Consider the following 22,794-nt stretch of genomic DNA (forward strand, 5'->3'; position numbering starts at 1 on the left):
TTGCTATCAATGGCAACTGGATGTCGTATGGCCAAAAAATGTTTGACAGGTTCTGTGAAATTTGTCTTAAATATGTTAATGTGGTATTTGTCAGGATATAGGTAACATGTAGATGTTTTCAGACTGGGCAACTATAATGGACAGGTGGTTGCCTAGCATACACATGAAACTAGTCATCCCCTAAAAGCACAAATGTCTTAGAGATGGCACATGTATATAAGGAAGGAAAGAAACTCAATCAGTTTGAGGAACTTGAAACAGCAATCCACTAAGTTTGATAATTCACTTAATAAACAAACAGGCAAGAATGGTAATGCCTTCTTAGTACAATAAATGTGAATCATTTGGCACAGACAACCATTGGTGTGGTCTTGCTCCATGTCCAAATAACTGTATTTGTTTTTATATTTTGACTCTGAGTGCTTTTGAAGTGCGTTATGTGTAGGATTAGCTCAGATAGCCAGATGATGGGAGCTTGACTCCCAAAACACATTGTTGTGGACTATGTTCCTAATATTATTGGTTGTCTGCTAAAATATTTATAACAATTACCTTAACAACTGCTACCTCTGGACCTTAAGATGGACAGTAATAGAATGCCTCTTGAGTGCATCAATATCAACAATGAAATACAAAAATCATGCATAGAATGACATCTGCAATTGAAAATCTACAACAAAGTGCAACATATGCTTGCTTGAAGACAGCCACATAATAATGTTGCTTGATAAACTATAATAGCCAAGTTAGCAGCATTGTAAAGCCCAGAGCAATAACAAAAAATCATGGAAAATGTAGATTTAGAAGGCAAAATGTTGTATGAAATTTACTTCATTGTCTGTGCAAATATTGCAGATATTGAGGCACATAACAAAGCTGATGTTTGTTTTGGAGATTTCACAAAGTTTTTAGAACTAAAAAAATTGAAAAATATTATTATTGTTACCATTACTCATCAACACACTTTAATTAACAGTTTAGCTATTAACAAAAAAAGAAGAAAAACAAATGCAAAGCTTAAAATATTTGTTGCAGATTATATAAAATGCCAACTGGCAAGCTGATTTAAGTCTGCAAATGAAACATGGATTACATTTCAACTACAAGGGTATGCATTTCTTGTGAGAAAGTTAAATAAAGTAAAGAAAGAAAATATTTAACTGAATAGTCTTTTCTAACAAAATGGCTTTTTGCCATTGAGATTGTAGTCCCCCCTCCCTTTTTTTACTGCAAATCAGCCTTCAGCAAACATGAAGGTATAAATGTTGACAGTACCACTACAGGTGGTTCCAGAATATTCAGTATGTTACCAAGTGAACCGAACGAACTGGTGCATTTCTGCAAGACTATGCCCTGCGCTTATGTAGTGTGAATCAACTTTGGTGCAAGATTGAAGAAACTTGTAGTTCTAAGTTAAATAACTACAAAGTTGCATGTATATATTGTACAAAATATATGAGGTTGTTCATGTAGCCATTTATTTTACAAATAACATCTGAAATAAAAAGAATATAATAAAACAAAGCTATGGATAAGGTCTTTGAATCAATAGTAATAACAATAAAGACAATCAAGAGCAGTTTAATAGTAGTTGGCCTCTACAGATCACAGATGGATTATTCTGTCATCTACATTGATTGATTGCATGATACTGCCATGAGCTGTGGTGCATACAGTGAGGCATAGTAGTTAGTATCACAAGGTGGTGTGCTGCCAGTCATCACTTCAAATCAAATCACCAGCAAGTATTTGTTATTTAGCGTTTATCATTTATCAATTACCCCTGAAATATTTTATTCTTATAATGTTTGCACATTCTGGCATACTCAATGTTTGTATAAATAGCAGCACTCACATCTAGGATGCAGGTCTGCTCTCTCTCTAGGCTGGCATCAATCCTAAACGTGCTTTCAGTGCTGAATGTTGTACTTCACTGACAACCCTGCTTTCAGATTCAATGGGTATGACATGACAGTGTTTGGTGAAGATGCCAGGTACTTAAAACATCTACATCACTGTGGCTCCAAGTAGGCAACACAAAAGCCATACAAGTTGTACACCATCCCCAGTTCTGTATATTAAGGAGACCAGTGGATTCCAAAACAGCAGTACGTCAGCTAAACATTAGACATCCATCAGTGTTTTCCAGAGATGCTTGTCAGCAGCTAAATTCTGGATGGATTTGATGGAGTTGCCAGATACGATAGGTAGGACAACACGTTGTGATTGGCAAAGATGTAATTTTAGTTGGATGGCACAGTTCAGCAGTGGTTCAGTAATGATGAAGGGAAGGTTGATAGTTGGGGCAAACTCTAAATTAAAGAAAACATTTGGCGACAATAGCACTTCAAGGAAATGCAACAAAGGAGAGTCAGAAGAAAGAGGTATGACCGATTCCTGAATGTAGTCCCTATGGCAGTTGTGGAAGACCACAATGACATTTTCTCTCATACATCAGGTACTAAGAGAAGAAATATCTCTCATACACCAGGTAGTAACACAACAGTACAGCAGTTTATGACCGCCAGAACTGTCAGTCCAAGTACACAAGAGATATAAATCATCAATGTCGACCCCATACATCAGAAGGTAACAGAGAATGTTTCTTTAGCACCAATTCCCACTACTAGTTGAATGTGCCAGAAGAATAGACTCGGCCAAGTTGGACTTATGCTACAGCTGCCAAACAATAACACAGCATCTGACCAATGCAGGTATGAGGGTTATTCGGAAAGTAAGGTCTGTTCCAATGCAAAATGGAAACCACAGTGAAAATCTGATGAAGTTTTTCACACACGCAGTGGGCAGTGCCTCTAGTATGCCTGTCAATCACGTCACTTCGCTCATTTCAATTCTGAGCACTTGGTGATCACGTAAAGATGCTTAGAACAATAGTGTCTCCCACCAAGCATGAGGGCCTGGTGTGAGATTTCACCTGATGTCATGCAGCCCACGTAACATAGCTGTCATGCATTTCCTTCTTCATGACAATTCTTGGCCGCACTCTGCAGGGGCAATGAAGATCCTCCTGGGGTGTTTTCTATGGGAACTGTTTGATCACCCACAATGGAGCCAATAATTGACTTTTCCTGAGTTTCATCTCTGCTGACATTAACCACTGGCTATGAAGACAATGTTCTGGCACAGACAATAAGCTGTAGGCCAGCAGAGAGAATTGGCAGGAAGCACAGGTGGCTGCCTTCTATGAAAAGTTGATACAACACTACACAAATGTCTAAATCGGAGCAGGAGGTGGGAAACCAGGAGGCAGCTCACTCACCCTTCACAACCTTTCCAGCAAACCTCAACCTCCTCTCATTGCACACAGAGACAGTCTCTCCCATCTACTCAATCACCCACTTCCAGCTCCACTCCCCCCAAAACCTCAAAATTCTAATCAACACAATATGGAACCGCAGCACCCTAAGTCAGTAGTTAACCTTTTCTCCAAACCTCTCTCCCAATCCGAAACCTCTGTCCTATCCAAAGGCCCCACCTTCGGCCCCACTCCCAGATTCAACCAAACAGCCCTCGTCAATGGTTTATTGTCCTACACTCGTACTCTCTGCTGGAAATATCACTTTGCCATGAAGAAAAATGATCCTAATCCTACTCCTAATGATCCAACTCCCCAAGACACTATCCAAATTAAACCCGGCCTGGAACATTTCCGTCCTATGTCACAGCGGGACCCACCTCCTCTTCCTCAAAATCACCCTTTCCAAACCTTCCAGGAATTTCTGACTTCCAGCCTTGCCTCTCAATCCTTCTTAAAAAACCTTAATCCTACTCCTAACATCACCACTGCTGAAGCCCAGGCTATCCGTGATCTGAAGGCTGACCGATCCATTGTCAAGCTTCCGGCAGACAAGGGTTCCATGACCATGGTACTTGATCGTCGGGAGTATGTGGCTGAGGGACTGCATCAGCTTTCAGACAACACTATATACAAAGTTTGCCAAGGTAATCCCATTCCTGATGTGCAGGCGGAGCTTCAAGGAATCCTCAGAACCTTAGGCCCCCTACAAAACCTTTCACCTGACTCCATCAACCTCCTGACCCCACCGACACCCCGCACCCCTACCTTCTACCTTCTTCCTAAAATTCACAAACCCAATCATCCCGGCTGCCCCATTGTAGCTGGTTACCAAGCCCCCACAGAATGTATCTCTGCCTACATAGATCAACACCTTCAACCCATTACATGCAGTCTCCCATCCTTCATCAAAGACACCAACCACTTGCTTGAATGCCTGGAATCCTTACCCAATCTGTTACCCCCGGAAACCATCCTTGTAACCATTGATGCCACTTCCTTATACACAAATATTCCGCACGTCCAGGGCCCGCTGTGATTGAGCACTTCCTTTCACGCCGATCACCTGCCACCCTACCTAAAACCTCTTTCCTCATTACCTTAGCCAGCTTCATCCTGACCCACAACTTCTTCACTTTCAAAGGCCAGACATACCAACAACTAAAGGGAACAGCCGTGGGTACCAGGATGGCCCCCTCGTATGCCAACCTATTTATGGGTCACTTAGAGGAAGCCTTCTTGGTTACCCAGGCCTGCCAACCCAAAGTTTGGTACAGATTTATTGATGACATCTTCATGATCTGGACTCACAGTGAAGAAGAACTCCAGAATTTCCTCTCCAACCTCATCTCCTTTGGTTCCATCAGATTCACCTGGTCCTACTCCAAATCCCACACCACTTTCCTTGACATTGACCTCCATCTATCCAATGGCCAGCTTCACACGTCTGTCCACATCAAACCCACCAACAAGCAACAGTACCTCCATTATGACAGCTGCCACCCATTCCACATCAAACGGTCCCTTCCCTACAGCCTTGGTCTTCGTGGCAAACGAATCTGCTCCAGTCTGGAATCCCTGAACCATTACACCAACAACCTGAAAACAGCTTTCGCATCCCGCAACTACCCTCCTGACCTGGTACAGAAGCAAATAACCAGAGCCACTTCCTCATCCCCTCAAACCCAGAACCTCCCACAGAAGAACCCCAAAACTGCCCCACTTGTGACAGGATACTTTCCGGGACTGGATCAGACTCTGAATGTGGCTCTCCAGCAGGGATACGACTTCCTCAAATCCTGCCCTGAAATGAGATCCATCCTTCACGAAATCCTCCCCACTCCACCAAGAGTGTCTTTCCGCCGTCCACCTAACCTTCGTAGCCTCTTAGTTCATCCCTATGAAATCCCCAAACCACCTTCCCTACCCTCTGGCTCCTACCCTTGTAACTGCCCCCGATGTAAAACCTGTCCCATGCACCCTCCCACCACCACCTACTTCAGTCCTGTAACCCGGAAGGTGTACACGATCAAAGGCAGAGCCACGTGTGAAAGCAACCACGTGATTTACCAACTGACCAGCCTACACTGTGAAGCTTTCTATGTGGGAATGACCAGTAACAAACTGTCCATTCACATGAATGGACACAGGCAGACAGTGTTTGTTGGTAATGAGGATCACCCTGTGGCTAAACATGCCTTGGTGCACAGCCAGCACATCTTGGCACAGTGTTACACCGTCCGGGTTATATGGATACTTCCCACTAACACCAACCTGTCAGAACTCCGGAGATGGGAACTTGCCCTTCAATATATCCTCTCTTCTCGTTACCCGCCAGGCCTCAACCTCTGCTAATTTCAAGTTGCCGCCGCTCGTACCTCACCTGTCATTCAACAATATCTTTGCCTCTGTACTTCCGCCTCGACTGACATCTCTGCCCAAACTCTTTGCCTTTACAAATGTCTGCTTGTGTCTGTGTATGTACGGATGGATATGTGTGTGTGTCTGTGAGTGTATACCTGTCCTTTTTTCCCCCTAAGGTAAGTCTTTCCGTTCCCGAGATTGGAATGACTCCTTACCCTCTCCCTTAAAACCCACATCCTTTCGTCTTTCCCTCTCCTTCCCTCTTTCCTGATGAAGCAACCGTTGGTTGTGAAAGCTTGAATTTTGTGTGTATGTTTGTGTCGTTTGTGTGTCTATCAACCTGCCAGCGCTTTCGTTTGGTAAGTCACATCATCTTTGTTTTTAGATATATTTTTCCCACGTGGAATGTTTCCCTCTATTATATTTACATCAATGTGATAAATATTTACACTAGTGGTCATTAAAATTGCTACACCACAAAGATGATGTGCTACAGATGCGAAATTTAACCGACAGGAATAAGATGCTGTAATATGCAAATGATTAGCTTTTCAGAGCATTCACACATGGTTGGCACCAGTGGGGACACCTACAACGTGCTGACATGAGGAAAGTTTCCAACCGATTTCTCATACACAAACAGCAGTCGACCGGTGTTGCATGGCGAAATGTTGTTGTGATGCCTCGTGTAAGGAAGAGAAATGCGTACCATCACGTTTATGACTTTGATAAAGGTCGGACTGTAGCCGATCGCAATTGCGGTTTATCGTATTGCGACATTGCTGCTCGCGTTGGTCGAGATCCAATGACTGTTAGCAGAATATGGAATCGGTGGGTTCAGGAGGGTAATATGGAATGCCGTGCTGGATCCCAATGGCCTCGTATCACTAGCAGTCGAGATGACAGGTATCTTAGCTACATGGCTGTAACAGATCGTGCAGCGACGTCTCGATCCCTGAGTCAACAGATGGGGACGTTTGCAGGACAACAACCATCTGCATGAACCATTTGATGACATTTGCAGCAGCATAGACTATCAGCTTGGAGACCATGGCTGTGGTTACCGTTGATGCTGCATCACAGACAGGAGCACCTGTGATAGTGTACTCAATGATGAACCTGGGTGCACGAATGACAAAACGTCATTTTTTTTTTCAGATGAATCCAGGTTCTGTTTACAGCATCATGATGGTCGCATCCGTGTTTGGTGACATTGCAGTGAACGCACATTGGAAGCATGTATTCATCATCGCCATACTGGCGTATCACCCGGCATGAGGGTATGGGGTGCCATTGGTTACACGTCTCAGTCACCTCTTGTTCGCATTGATGGCACTTTGAACAGTGGGCGTTACATTTCAGATGTGTTACAACCTGTGGCTCTACCCTCCATTCGATCCCTGCAAAACCCTACATTTCAGCAGGATAATCCACGAGCACATGTTGCAGGTCCTGTATGGGCCTTTCTGGATACAGAAGTTGGTAGGAAGAATCCAGAAGATGCAGGCTGAGTAGCACTAGTTACAGTGGAACACATCGTATAGTGCAGAATGCTCAGAAAATGGGTGGTTCAGCTATCTCTTGACTACAGTTTGATGGTGGCCATTCAAGTAGACAGAAAGCTTATTATTGGTCAGTGCCACATAAAATGCCACATAATGGTTGCAGATAAGTTAGTAGACCACATAGCTACTTGCACAGGTGGCTTTCCATTGATAGGATAGGAAATAATTGTGACAGGACTGGAGTAGTTGCCAGTGGGACAATACAGTACAGGTCTTTCATGTAGGTATTTCACAGGGATATGAGCTGTAGGGCAAAGGGTTAGGAGCTAGTGTTGAACAGAGACAGATAATAATATTGTCCATGTTGGGTGGGCAGCAGAATACTGCTGTAGGAGAGGTGGAGAGGATATTTCTCAGTGATTATTTGAGGGTTGGTAGGGAGGCGACAGGGGAGACCTGTCTCTGTTCAAGGTGTGGGGTGTAATTTCAGTCTGTGAAGGCCATAGTGAGACCCTCAGCATATTTGAAACGGGATCTGTCATCACTGCAGATGCAACAACCATGAGTCGCTAAGGTGTATGGAAGGAACTTCTTGGTGCAGAATAGGTGGCAGATGCCAAAATAGAGGTATTGTTAGAACAAGTATTGCAAGAAATAGTAATATTAACTCAATATATTTGTCAAGGGAAATGAAAAGACCCTGAACACATTTAAGTTTCCTTTAGATAGTGGTAACTGGTTACAAATACAGTGAGAAAATTCCATAGATAAGAAAATTCATATTTGTGAATGCAAGTTTCTTAGCAAATTATACAGATGAATTCTTCTCAGGAAATTAGCCAAGTTATATCTTCATTTCGGAGTGACGCCAGAAGATTAAATATAAGAAACGAGTCGAAATGCCACCTTGGAATGAAGATACTACTCAGCTGATTTTCCAAGAAGTATTCCACAAGAAAGTTAATATTCTTCTAGTCACTCTCTCCAGAATTGTTACTATGTCCTTCCCCCTAAAATATATTAGTGTAAAAATACAAATGTATTTAATAAAGTGTATGATGAAAATGTACTGAAGATTAAAAGAGTATTACGATTGGCATAGATGTACAGGCTCTAATGTAACAAAGAAAATGTTCATAGGTGAAAAATAGTTTCAGCCAGACCTGAAAAGAAACTATATTTATGGACGAAAGATGCAATAAGACTTCCATCTGAAAATAAGATGCAAGCCATATGTAAAATAATTAATAGTTGAGTCTAACAGTAAAATCAGTGAACAGACAAGATGTAATGATTTGAATGCTAAACATTTCAGTGCTTTGGTTACTGATAAGGTACAGGAAATAAAAAAGGAAGGTCAACACTAACGACATAGCCATTCACCGTAAATATTTGTTGGAAAATATCTTGCATCACTAGCAAATATCACAGATTTGTTAGGATTCTTCCAATTTTCCTGGTACAGTTTTCAAATGGGTTTACAGCCATCATCATCTGGCAACATAAGCTGCTCAAGTAATGCTACGAGCACATTCAAACTTACCACCTTCAGTGATGGATGTTTAAACTCCATTCAGAATGTCAAATGTAATGCAATAATTTTTCTAAGAAGTGGACAATGTTGCCGTATCCTGTACAATGTCTGCAGATTTGCCACATTCATACCATCATGTTACTTTTTTGTTGTTGTTGAATAATCCAACATACAATGAGTTCACTGTTCATTTCTTTCCTTGAATGATGATATGGAAAATTTCCACTTACCTCCAGTGAGAGAAAAAGAAGAAACTGTAATGAGCTACAGTGAAATAAAGACATCAAGCTTATGAATGTGATTTCACAGGATTAAAAATAGGTACCTTGTTTTCTTGCTTTTGAATTGGTTTCTTTGTTCAGCTGCACTTCCTTCTGAGATCCTTCTGGAATCCTTGAGATGTCAGACGATACATCAAAAGGAGGATAGTTCTCTTTCATTTGGCCCCTATTGGAACACATTAACAATGAGTTTCGAATTGCTCTGCATATCTCCAGCTTATCTGTAAATCAAAAGTTGAGGGGAGTATTTTATTCATCTATGCAACAAGGAAGATACACATACTTGCACGGAATAAGAGAACAGCCTTAAAAATTTGACAACGGCTTGTTTGTGATTCAGGTTTACATTCCAAATATGATTACATCACTCAATAATGAAGTTTTCTGTTCTGAAGGTTATATAATAATGACTGAATATTTCAATCATTTACAGTGTTAAACATGATATATGACAATACTCAAATACATTTTTAACATTTAGCTATAATTATACCATTTAAACATGCACAATGCACATGCTTTGCTAATGAAGGTCGTGCAATTTTCCTCCATATGTTATCCCTTAACATTCAAGTATGACAATACAGACCTACAATGTAGATACTTCTATGGAGGGGAGAAAAAGGTGGGTTTTCAAGTTATTCATCACATTTTGATTTTCAGAGAGTCTGCAAAAATTTTGGAGGGATTTAGAGAAATAATGGAAAACCTAAATCACGGTGTCCAGACGCACATTTGAACTGTTGTCCTCTCGACTGCAAGTCCAGTGTGCTAACCACTGCACCACCTCACTCAGTTTTATAAAACTAGTGTGAGTATTTTCTCTCCCAAAATAGCTTCATCTCCTCCTTTAAATGGGGAATATTGGAAATTTGTTCTGAGCTCCATAACACATGTTAATTTGGAAACCCCAGTTTAAGTTCTCTACTTCTACTAGACATTTGTTTAAACTTAATTTTCAGTTCATCTTTTCATTCTATCTTTTACATGTCTTTAAAATTTCCAATACTATTAACTTCTTTCCTCTTCTTCCTCTTCTTCTTTTTTCAAAAGGCTAAGCCTTGTCTCTGCAGCCACAGCTTCCTCTCTTCAGCAGTCCTATTCATCTCCATGTATGAAGATCATCCCGTCTTACTAATCATGTTTTTTAAATAGGACAATAAAAATCAATCCTGAAAAACATATTGTTTTCTGTGGTTTCTCTTTGATACATAAGGTCAAATTTAATCTCTCACATCAGAGAGCTTTTTCCCCAAACTTGCTACAGCATACTATCTTCTTGCTCACTTCTCAATGAAAGTTTCTTTTAAATAAGTTTTTAAAGCTTCCATTGGACCAAATTTGATAATTCTGCAGATACTTGAAAATTATTTTAAATATGTAAAACACTTGTAAAATTCAAGATTGATATTCAGTAGATTGATATATCTTTAAGACTTTTCTTCAATTGAGTTCCATACACTGATTTTCAGCTGGTGTTCTTGCCTTACTCTTACACTGTTTGTTGTCTTTTCACAATACTTTTCTGCCCCCATATCTTCCTTGTGACTTTGCAGGTCTTATTTAGAATCTGTATGTAACAAACTTATTTATTATAGTTATTATTTACATTTGAAAATCATGACTCTCATTCCTACTTACAGTAATAGTTACTTCTGCATGTTTTTTGAATACTATTAATATTTTAATAATGGTATACTAATTGATATCCTCAGCAGAAGAAAGAGAGGAAAAGACACAAATGCAATGAATAATACATTTTGTTTTTTAGAACCCCAATCAAAATCAAAATCATCAACAATTTATAAAGGATAATACTTTAATTTCATTGAAGTGTTGCTACAAATATGACACAGTATTCACAAAGAATTAGCTCTTGGGTAAAACAGTTTCCATTGCTGACAAAATGATACAGAAGTATTAATAAACAGATAACAGAGTATTACTCACTTAATCTTTCCCTCTCTTGCACAATATATAATTTATAGACTTCATCTGACGAAAGGCCCAGTTCTTCTCTGTATTCTTCAACACTCTTACGCAGGAGTTCTACGGGCTAAACAGTTATATTGTGTGAGAATGGATCATTCAGTTGAAACACCAATCTTAATATTAAAAAATACAGCCAAAATTATGAAATGACATGTGTGATATGACAGCAGATCATTGAGATTCATCCACAACACCACAGAGTAACCTATCAGCTGACATAAATTGTTTGTCACAACAATAAGTCTACGTCTATAACCCTTATGCATCACCACATTTAGTAGAAATAAAGCAACTCCATGCACTGACATATCACAACTCACATATTGGTCAAAGAAACTTTTCTTGTTCCATAGTAACAATTACAGAAAATTATCACTGAAATGTTGAATGACATGTGCGGAGGATTACTGCAAAAACCAGTAAGAGCCAAGATTGTGCAGCATACACTGTATTCCTCACTGCTTACTGTTACTGAGTAGGGACTCTATCCATTGTACCCCATCCAACATTTAGACACAATATTAAGACATTCTTACATTTGTATGCCACCAAAGAGATGGATGCCCTTATCAAACATTCTATTCTAGGTGCAGCATTCTGGAGCTGATATATGTATTTTTATATGTTTTCAGATCAAGTGATTCCCCTGTGTGAAAAAAGGAGCACTTAAGCAACTGCACTGCATGGAAACACATCAGTGTAGAGAAGGATTGGTTCTCTTATGGACAAAAAACACTGGCAGTAAGGTACGAAAGAATGGAATAAACATAGTATACCCTAATTGTAGATATAGAGTCTGTTGAAAATTTTATGTAGAAACATCAATGCAGAGAGAACTAAAGTTCTGGTTGCTCAATAACAATATATTTAGAAAAAAGTTATCTATGAAATTGTGTGAAGTAATTGAAACAGAGTGACAGATTGTATGTAACTAACAAGACATTTGGTAACAAATTGCAGTGTGACAGGAAAACGGGGACCAACGAGAAATGAGATAGTAATAGGAGAGTGAAAAAAAAATCGAACACTTAATCTTACTGTTTACATAAATGCCAATGCCTAATATATGCTTGAGTACAATATTTACTTGGGTTAATAAGTTTTTAATGCTGTAGGTAAACTATTACCAGCCCCACAGCAGATTTTGATGTCTAGGGAGTTAATTCTCTTTTTGATTCCTTCAGAAAAAGTTACCATAAGCATTCCATATCTATGTTACTATAGTTTTTAGGTTCAGATTATTGAAAAATGTTTGATGTTTGTGTATTGCCCCTTATACATGGTCATTTTCCGTCATAGCTGAACCCTTCTGTTCCTTGACTGATCTTCCAGTTTTTCTTCAGGCTGTCCCATGCTGATTTGACATAATTATTTAAATACGAGCTTCAGGCATAAAAGTCAACTGAGAGGTTTTAGTAATACTTCTTAACATAGGACATTAATTACTACCAGTAAACCCTCAATTCCTTAAAGAATAAAACTCTTGTATAACACAGCAGATTGGTTGGCACCCCTGCAGCTAGGCAGACGCACGTATATGAAGCTCTCGCTAAGTTAAGGATTAATATTGAAAAGAGATAATTTAGTTAATATTAAATTTTAGCCTAGTGTATTTACTTCTTCTCTAGGCTATCTATTGAGGGTTTCGCTTTCCTGACCGTATTTAGATCGAAAAGGAAGTATTTCGTAAAGCCCGGTAGTCGCTAGTTTTGTTTATGTTTTCAGGCGTAAATTTCACGCGAATGTAGATTTTCATTTTTGACTAGAGTTATCGCTTCAAAGTCAAATTAATTTGTGTCTGTCACAGAGAGTTTAGGGAGTTAAAACTTTCGGAAGTAAGTTTAAAAGTTTGTTCACATTAGTGTTTATTTATGGATTAGTACAGGTTACAAAACTACTGTGGTCTTGTGCCAACTTATTCTCTGCTTTTGTGTTAAGTTTGTCTGTCAAACCATGTGTGACAAATGTGCTGGTTGCCATAGATATTTGAAAGAGGGGGTGTCCTGTGTAGACTGTAAGTTATGGTTTCATTGGGACGAATGTAGCGGTGAGGAAGCGAGGGTAGAAAATGAGCCTTTTCCATGGCAGTGTAGGTTATGTAGAAAGGACAGAAAAATCGCTGAAGAGGAGGCAAAGATTTGTCTCCTTAATCACTCTGATAACACAAACTTGGAATTATGTAGGTTAATGGAGGAAAAAGAGACGGGGAACTGGGAAAAGGTAGCAAGCAAAGCGGCGAAAAAGGGAAACACTTGCAAAAACATCAGAAATTCAAATAGTAAATCAGTTTGACTTGCTATCTGAAGTGGAGGAAGGGCCTCATCCAGATGTAGTTGAAAGTAAGTTGAAGCAGAATATTAGCTTAAAGAAAAAAAGACAGGTCGGGATCAAACCAGAATAGGAGAAGAAGAATTCTGCTTCTAGGCAGCAGTCATGGGTAGGGTGTGGGCCAGCAGCTTCAGGAGAAATTAGGTGACAGAAAACTTAAGTCAGCTATGCAGGGACTTTGAGAAGGAAGATCAGGTGATTATAGCTGGGGGAGCAGGAAACAGCCTGGCTATGAATCCAAGATACAGTATCAAGAGTGACCTGGACAAAATAGGAGCAGAAACTGGGCACACAAATGAGGGGTTTGTGGAGGTCTTTCAGAGCCATGAACAGCCCTTGGTAAGCACTGCAGTAAGACATGCTAACACCAAGCTGAACAGGATGCTCCAGACACCGGCAAAATCTCACATAAGTGTTGTTCCAGTTAATGCTATTGGTAGGTGGGGATACACTACACACGGCCTGCACCTGAATAGGAAAGGGAAAAATAAGTTTGGTTCTCTATTAGCAGAAACTATAAGGGGGAGGAGGGGGGGGGGGGCACAGTCACACAAAGGGTGATCCCAGTGGTTAATGAGTCCAGGCAGACAGGTTTTTTAGGTTAAAGCCAAAGTCCAGACAGACAACAATCAAGATAAATAGAATAAAAGAAACTTCATGTACAGTAAATTGGGGCAAAGCTAAGGGTAGTATCAACTTAGTCCATCAAAATACGAGGGGAATAAAAAAAATAAAGTAGATGAGCTATTAGTGTGTTTAGGTGACCTCAAAAATAAAAATGAGATTGATATACTCTGTCTGTCTGAACACCATGTAACTGTAGGGATGGACAGTGTCAGTATAAATGGGTATAATTTAGCATCTTACACTTGTAGAGCTAGGATGGATATAGGAGGAGTTAACATCTTCATAAAACAAGGGTATAAATACAAAACTGTAGACGTAAGCAAATTTTGTGTTGATAAGCACTTTGAGGTTTGTGCATGTGAACTTCAGTTACATAATGTAGTACTGATATTAGCAACAGTGTACAGGTCCCCATTAGGAGACTGGGAGCTATTCATAAAAAAGTTGTGACTCCCTATTATGCTGTCTGTCAGACAAAAAGAAGAAGTTATTAATCTGTGGTGATTTCAGTGTAAACTTTCTAAGTAATTCTGATAGGAAAAGTGAACTAGAAATGTTATTAACAACATATAACTTAAAATCAGTGGTCAATGTCCCTATACGTATAGCTCAAGACAGTAGCACTCCAATAGATAAAGTATTTGTACAGAAAGAGGATGTAAAACAAACACATGCTTTCCCTGTGGTAAATGGATTACCAGACCATCATGCACAACTGATTCACCTACAAAACTTAACAGGGTGTACAGTTGAGAAACCATTAAATAAAAGTGTGAGGTTGCTCAACCTGGTATCTATAGAGCTCTTCAGAGAAAGTTTAAGAAATGTTAATTGGGGAGATGTATATAATAAACCAAATGCTAATGATAGATGCAACATATTTCTTGATAAATTTATATCCCTTTTCAAACATTGTTTCCAAAAGAAAATTACTAAATGTAACACCACACACTTTTCAAAGAAACCTTGGATGTGTCATAGGACCATTGCTATTCACAATATACATAAATGACCTGGTGGATGACATCGGAAGTTCACTGAGGCTTTTTGCAGATGATGCTGTGGTGTATCGAGAGGTTGTAACAATGGAAATTGTACTGAAATGCAGGAGGATCTGCAGCGAATTGATGCATGGTGCAGGGAATGGCAATTGAATCTCAATGTAGACAAGTGTAATGTGCTGCGAATACACAGAAAGATAGATCCTTTATCATTTAGCTACAAAATAGCAGGTCAGCAACTGGAAGCAGTTAATACCATAAATTATCTGGGAGTACGCATTAGGAGTGATTTAAAATGGAATGATCATATAAAGTTGATTGTCGGTAAAGCAGATGCCAGACTGAGATTCATTGGAAGAATCCTAAGGAAATGCAATCCGAAAACAAAGGAAGTAGGTTACAGTACGCTTGTTCGCCCACTGCTTGAATACTGCTCAGCAGTGTGGGATCCGTACCAGATAGGGTTGATACAAGACATAGAGAAGATCCAACGGAGAGCAGCGCACTTCGTTACAGGATCATTTAGTAATCGCGAAAGCATTATGGAGATGATAGATAAACTCCAGTGGAAGACTCTGCAGGAGAGACGCTCAGTAGCTCGGTACGGGCTTTTGTCAAAGTTTCGAGAACATACCTTCACCGAAGAGTCAAACAGTATATTGCTCCATCCTACGTATATCTCGCAAAAAGACCATGAGTATAAAATCAGAGAGATTAGAGCCCACACAGAGGCATACCGACAATCCTTCTTTCCACGAACAATACGAGACTGGAATAGAAGGGAGAATCGATAGAGGTACTGAAGGTACCCTCCGCCACACACCGTCAGGTGGCTTGCGGAGTATGGATGTAGATGTAGATGTAGATGTACTACAGGTATTAATGTGTCTTCAGAAAGAAAAAGAAAACTGTATGAGACAGCAAGAACTAGTAAAGATCCAGAAGTAGTTTTACACTATAAAAATTATTGTAACATACTGAGAAAAGTTGTAAGGAAATCAAGAAATATGTAGGTTAGAGAAGAAATTAACAACTCCAGCAATAAAATCAAATCAATATGGAATGTTGTTAGAAGGGAGACAGGAAAAGTAACCACTGGGGTAGGTAGTATTACTATTAAAGAGAACGAGACCATCCTAACCAACAGTATACAAGTAACTAATGTATTTAACAACCATTTCTTACATGTAGGAGAAAAAATTGGTGAGAATAGTTCAAAAGAAAAAGGCCAGGCAGTACATGGAAGAGTCAGTTTTGAAAAATTTTAGTCAGATTAAGTTTCATCAAACAACCTCTTGTGAAATAAGTAAAATTATTAAATCTTTGAAAAATAAATGTTCTGTTGGAGTAGATGACACCTCTAATAAGATATTAAAACAATGTGGAGCAATTACAGCTGATGTTCTGAGTCACATATGAAATGCATCACTAATTCAAGGTATTTTCCCAGACATGTTAAAATATGCCATTGTCAAGCCTCTCTACAAAAAGGAGGACACCACAGATGTCAATAATTATTGGACAGTATCCTTGCTTACAGCATTTTCAAAAATCTTCGCGAAAATAATGTACTCAAGAATGGCTAGCCATCTCAACAGTAATGGGATACTTGGTAAATCATAGTTCAGATTTCAAAAAATGTGGTTCCACTGAGACAGCAATATACAGTTTCACTGTCCACATAATAGAGTTTTTAATTAGTAAAATGTCACAAATAGGAATTTTCTGTGACTTGTCCAAAGCATTTGATTGTGTGAATAATAACATTATGTTACAGAAATTACAATTCTTTGGTATAAATTGGATAGCATATGAGTGGTTTAAGTCATACCTACAGAACAGGAAACAAAAAGTTTCTTTATATGGGTCAAGTGATGTAAATAAGTTTGCCACTGTATCTAACTGCGGTGAAATTACATTAGGTGTTCCACAGGGTTCAATCATGGGTCCCCTTCCATGCTTGACATATATGAGTGGCCTCCATTCTTATCTGAAACAACAAGCTGAACTGACACTGTTTGCTGATGATACAAGCATCATTATTAATCTAGTAAAAGAAACTCCAATTGAAAATGATACAAATAAGGTCTTTGGAAAAGTCATTAACTGGTTTTCTGCAAATGGGCTTGCTCTAAACTTTGAAAAAACACAGTACATCCAATTTTCTGCTATAAAAAGTACAGTTTCTTCAATAAATATAACACATCAACAGAAGTCAGTAGACAGGGTAGAGCATACTAAGTGTTTGGGTGTACATATAGATGAGAATCTTTATTGGGAAATTCATATTTTGGATCTTCTAAAGCGACTAGGTTCAGAAAGTTTTGCAATCAGAATAATTTCCAATTTTGAGGATATAGAAATTAGTAAGCTAACATACTTTGCATACTTTCACTCTCTGATGTCATACAGAATAGTATTTTGGGGTAACTCAACACTTAGACAAAAAGTATTCACTGCTCAAAAGAAATTGGTTAGAATAATTTGTGGGGTTCTTAGTCACACATCTTGTAGGCATATTTTTAAAAGATTTGGAATTCTTACAACAGCCTCACAGTACATTTACTCACTAATGAAATTTGTTCTCAACAACACGGACCAGTTTAAAAACAACAGTGACATTCATGATTAAAATACCATGATTACAATGCTCAGCCTATCTTTGGCACAGAGAAGTGTAAAATGTGCTGCTATAAAAATTGTTGACAAATTACCAGATGAAATAAAATATCTGACAGACAGTAGTAATAGCTTTAAAAATAAATCGAAATCATATCTCCTTGACAACTTCTTCTATACCATAGATGAATTCTTGAATAGGACCAAATAAATCTATTAATATAGTATATGCATGTTGTGCCATTTAAGGGAATGGGGTAAATAATAGAAATATTAATCTTTAACATTGTACTGTAATATATATATATATATATCAGCTTCCATACCATGCGACTGATCAGTGGAACACGCAACTAACTAACTAACATCTTATTACTTTATAAATGAGTTAATGTGTGAAATATTTCACTTTAAGCATGTAAGATAGAAAAAAATTAGATAATGTTTGAAAGTATCTTTAAAGTTTGTTGGAAGTCACTAAGTGCCCTCATTATGAAACAATGAATGAATAAAGTCTGGGTATTTATGCAAACATCAGTTAAGCTGCCTCAAGACAAGCACAAAGTTTCTAACTGTAATACTGGTATTAAGGGGTTAAAGTTTTAACATAAGTTGATTATGACAACATTTTAAATTTTTAAATTTGGTCAATAATAACAAGAAATACTGAAAATTAAATTTTTGTTGCCTCTGGAAGCCATTAGCAAGGCAACTTGCAACTGGTATCAAATTCCGGGAGAGTCACTTAGTAATATAAATAATATGAAGTTCATTATTTAACTTTTCTTATTCCAGACCATTTTGCACAGTTCCCTTCCTTTCTATACTATATTCCAACCATTTTGTGATCAATAATTTCTTTAGTGTTGCACTGGTGTCACATTTTATTCATTTCTTTTTCTTTGCAGTGTAGCCATTATAGACAGACGAATATTTATGCAGAAATGTATCACATTTGGAACTGATGTCTGAAATATCAAGCTAGTCAGCTCTGCAAGGTTCCCTTAAAGAAATCTATTGAGACAAATGGTTTTCTTTGTTAGTACTTCAGTGTACATAGTTACTGTTGAACACGAATCTTCCTATACATCAGGGTGTGACACCAAAAAACCACTTGAAATCTAGGTCACCCCTATGGCAAATAGGATTTCCTGTGATCCAGGAAAGGAATGGAAATGATTGTGGAGTAGAAGCAAGGTCAAGAATAGAAGCCTGGCTGCTGATCCAAACATACCAATAGAGGCATATAATCTACCCCAAACCATGTGAGGATATGCATCAGAACATGATGCAAGGAAATGATGACTGCATGGGGTCTCTCAAATGACCCTCAGTGCAAGTGTGGACTCAATCAATTGATGGACCACCTGATCAAGAGCACTGTGCATGGCTTTTGTGGTGAACCTGGAGACATACTTAAACTCACAGCCAAAGCAGTTCTATTGTGTAAAATCTAGTATTATGTAATGCTGAATGTGTCTTATTTTACGTTGTAATCTTTTTTTAATATTCTCCTTGTAAATACCAAACAAGTAGATAAATAAATAATGAAGTGTATATGTCAAGTAGTCCATTAAGGCTAAACAAACAGTTGTTTTATAATTTAATAGATGTAAATTTCATTGTCATGACACATAAAAATGATATATACTAAGGTGTTACTATGAAGTACAATTCCAATGATAAATTCTGCAATTAATGTCAAATTATGTGTTTTATGTAATATTTACACCATGTTTAGCTCTTGATCTATCAAAAGATTAGTAATGAGACCATTATTAGCAAAGTTTTGGCATATTGATTCATTCTTCTATAACTATTTAATACAACAACTTTATGGTTGTAAATGAAAAGCACAAAAGTGTAGATGTTCTGCAGTATTTAGTTGGTAAACAAATTATTTGTTTTTCCTTAAAAATTATCCATAAATATTTGTCTGGATTATTAAGGATTATTCATTAGGAGTATACTGCTAATAAGTATCATTTCATGTGAACCACAAGTTTCTACATATTTTTTATACACAATATTTACTTATACCTACAATTTTGAACTTTTTCACATGTCACTGATGGAAATTACACTTTAATCCTTCTTCCTTTACACAAAGATGTGAAAGGTTTTTCTTCTCTACATAATCTCTTCAAACGTAAACTGATAAACTATGTTATTAAATTTAATAGTTGATTCATGTCTTTCAATGCTGTTCAGATTGCATGGCAGGGTGGTGGTGCCAGGGGAGCAGGGGGGGGGGGGGGGGTATATTCCGGATTTCCATGCAAAGCTCTGTCATACAGAGCTACCTGCACCTACGTCACTGTGGAGACACATTGGTAAACTGGTCATGAGTGCTAGTTGCATTCTCCAAGTAGTATTGGTTTGTGTTTTGGTAGTGTAGTGATTCATATTGTGATTCCTATCTTTCTACTCAATACTGATCTGTCAAAGTAATTTGAGGTGCTACCCAAAATATCTGAGAATTTCAATGTAAAATTGAGAAAACTATACTTACATCCTCGTGTCCTATTACCTTCAAAATAGTTACCCTGGGCATGTTTAAAATGATCCCAGTGTTGTTCTCATTTTTAGAAGCACTCCTGGATGTCTGCAGGGTGAAGGGTGTTCAAGACACATTACAATTCCACTTTGATGTCTTTAATCAAGTCAAAATGTCACCCTTTCAACATGATTTTCATCTTTGGGAACAGGCAGAAATCACACAGGGCTTGATGTGGCAAGATTGGGGGACTGTTGTTATGTTGTTTTTTCCCCAGAATTCCTTCACAATGAGCAAGGTGTTCATGGGTGTGTTGTCATGGTGCACCAACCAGTCTCTACAACTCTGGCCATTTGTGCCAAACATTTCCCCTCAGTTGCCTCAAAATTTTACAGTAAAACTGCCCATTGACAGTCTGACCAGATGTAACAAACTCCTTATGCACTATTCACCAAACGCTGAAAAAAAAAATTATCAGCATTGACTTCATGTTGCTGCAAACTTGTCAAGCATTTGTTGGCCTTGAAGAAGATGGTGTTTTCCATTGTGATGATTGCTTCTTCACTTCCCGAGATTCATCACCTGTTATGGCACTCAATAAGAATTTTGGACACTCCCTAAACTTTTTCTTGCAGCTCAATGCATGTCTGAATTCTGACGTTTCATTGGTCAATGCTGAGAAGGTGAGGCACAAACTTTGCTGCAATTTGTCTCATGTTCAATTAACTGGTCAGATCCCATTGACGTGTACCATACAACAGCACAAGTCTGTTACAAAGATTGAGATTTGTCTGTCTTTGGTCTTCGTGAATCATTTCACACACATACATAACCATTTCTGGTGTTGTTCATGTTCAGTTCGACCAGAATGTTCATCATCTTCCACAAATTTTTGGCCTTCCTTGAAACAAATGGTTCAAATGGCTCTGAGCACTATGGGACTTAACTTCTGTGGTCATCAGTCTCCTAGAACTTAGAACTAATTAAACCTAACTAACCTAAGGACATCACACACGTCCGTGCCCGAGGCAGGATTCAAACCTGCCTCATGATCACCAGTGGAAAATGTTAAAAAATTGTGCATTGTGCGAGGGATAGCAGTCAGAAAGCCAAGATTTCACATTCTGAAGGTAATTTTTGGCCTTCCTTGAAACAAATGGTTCAAATGGCTCTGAGCACTATGGGACTTAACTTCTGTGGTCATCAGTGTCCTAGAACTTAGAACTAATTAAACCTAACTAACCTAAGGACATCACACACATCCATGCCCGAGGCAGGATTCAAACCTGCGACCGTAGCAGTCCTGCGGTTCTGGACTGCTCGCCTAGAACCACTAGACCACCGCGGCCGGCTCCTTGAAACACTTGAACCATGGCTAATTCAGTGGACTCTCACCAAATGCCTCTTTCAGCATGCAGGGTGTTTCAGCCAGTGGCGGGTATATACAGGGGGTGGGAGGGTGCAGGGCATGCGCCGCCCCCCCCTCCTTCCCCCCTTGCGGGACCGCTCGCAATGCCACCCATGCCACCCCCATCAGTCAGCTCGCACGCTATTCATTCATTTCTTTCATTAGTCGATTTGACTGCATCGAGTTATTGAGTAGTTGTACTTTCCTATGTAGCACACACATCCACATTGTCATATTTTATACATTTCTGTCTGGCACATAGATAGTTAACACGTACCTACGAGAAAAGTCGTGGCTATTCTCGTAATCTCAATACGTTATTGTGTCTGGTATTTGTTCGAGAAAAGTCACAAATATTCTACTGTTTTCTTGTACAGAGAACCTTCGATACATAGCATTATAAATATGGACTATTAACTGAATAGGGAGCTAGTTTAGATTCAGAAGCAGAAATATTAATACTGAAGAATGAATAAGTAAAAAGTCCTAGTTATAGCAAGTGCAAGTGTGAAGATTAGTCAAGCATGATAATGACCAGTTGATTGTAATACATAGTAATTTCTCAGTAAAGCAATATTTTTACTAATAATGTAATACGAGTTAGGTATGGGAAACTATTGATGCATATATCTCCGGTAATAGTCACTATCGAGAAGATTCCTGAAAATGCATTGTTACTATATAGGCCCTCTACCAAACGCACTAGAAAGGAATGGAATCAACAATGAAAGTTCCACACACATAAATTGCCGGTTGACATCAGCATTGGAAACTCGCCCTTATATTATGTGTCATAAGGTACATATTGGCTTGTCGCCTTCACAGTAGGTATTTGTTCACACTCCATAAAAGTCTGGAAGCGAATATTCTGGCAGCAAATGTTCTCAAAACAACCGATCCATATATATAAGGGAAGAGAGTCGCTGCCAGGTAGCCAGTTTGAAAATTACAATCGTCCCGATAACTTCAAAGTGATAGAAAGTGAACAACTGTGATCATTAGCTATTACCACAGATTTAAGTCAGTGTTGTGCTTAGTGATATTAGAAATACGTGGAGTGTGACCATGTGTGTTTTAATGTTTAGTGTAATTTTTCAACATTGCAGCGTACGAAGACATTAATTACTTTTGAATACATTGTGGGAGTGAACAGTGATCAATGTTGTTACAAATATTTACTATCAAAAATAGCCTTGATCACAAATTATTTATTCCAGTGACCGGTTTTGACCACAACTATGGTCATCTTCAAACCAATGAGCAAGAACCTCCTTCTGGTTGTAAATCACTACTAGTTATTTACCACCAGGAGGAGGTTCTTA

At 38.6% G+C, this 22,794-nt stretch overlaps 1 protein-coding gene across 6 annotated transcripts in view; it reads right to left on the reverse strand.

Moving 5' to 3' along the window:
* The window catches only part of LOC126185043 (coiled-coil domain-containing protein 177-like), a 318,163-nt gene that overhangs the window by 100,553 nt on the left and 194,816 nt on the right, over positions 1–22,794 (reverse strand). For 3 of the 6 annotated variants that reach the window (XM_049927793.1, XM_049927791.1, XM_049927792.1), the window contains 2 exons: positions 10,951–11,056; positions 9,045–9,221 (listed from right to left, as the gene is read on the reverse strand). In XM_049927793.1, the coding sequence (XP_049783750.1) occupies positions 9,045–9,180 (136 nt within the window). In that variant the 5' untranslated portion in view covers positions 9,181–9,221; positions 10,951–11,056. Of the gene's footprint in view, positions 1–9,044; positions 9,222–10,950; positions 11,057–16,779; positions 16,939–22,794 lie in introns of those variants that run through there. The other 3 variants (XM_049927794.1, XM_049927797.1, XM_049927795.1) reach the window with 3 other exon arrangements.

The sequence above is a fragment of the Schistocerca cancellata genome, chromosome 4, assembly GCF_023864275.1.
Source record: "Schistocerca cancellata isolate TAMUIC-IGC-003103 chromosome 4, iqSchCanc2.1, whole genome shotgun sequence".
NCBI classification, from domain to species: Eukaryota; Metazoa; Arthropoda; class Insecta; order Orthoptera; family Acrididae; genus Schistocerca; species Schistocerca cancellata.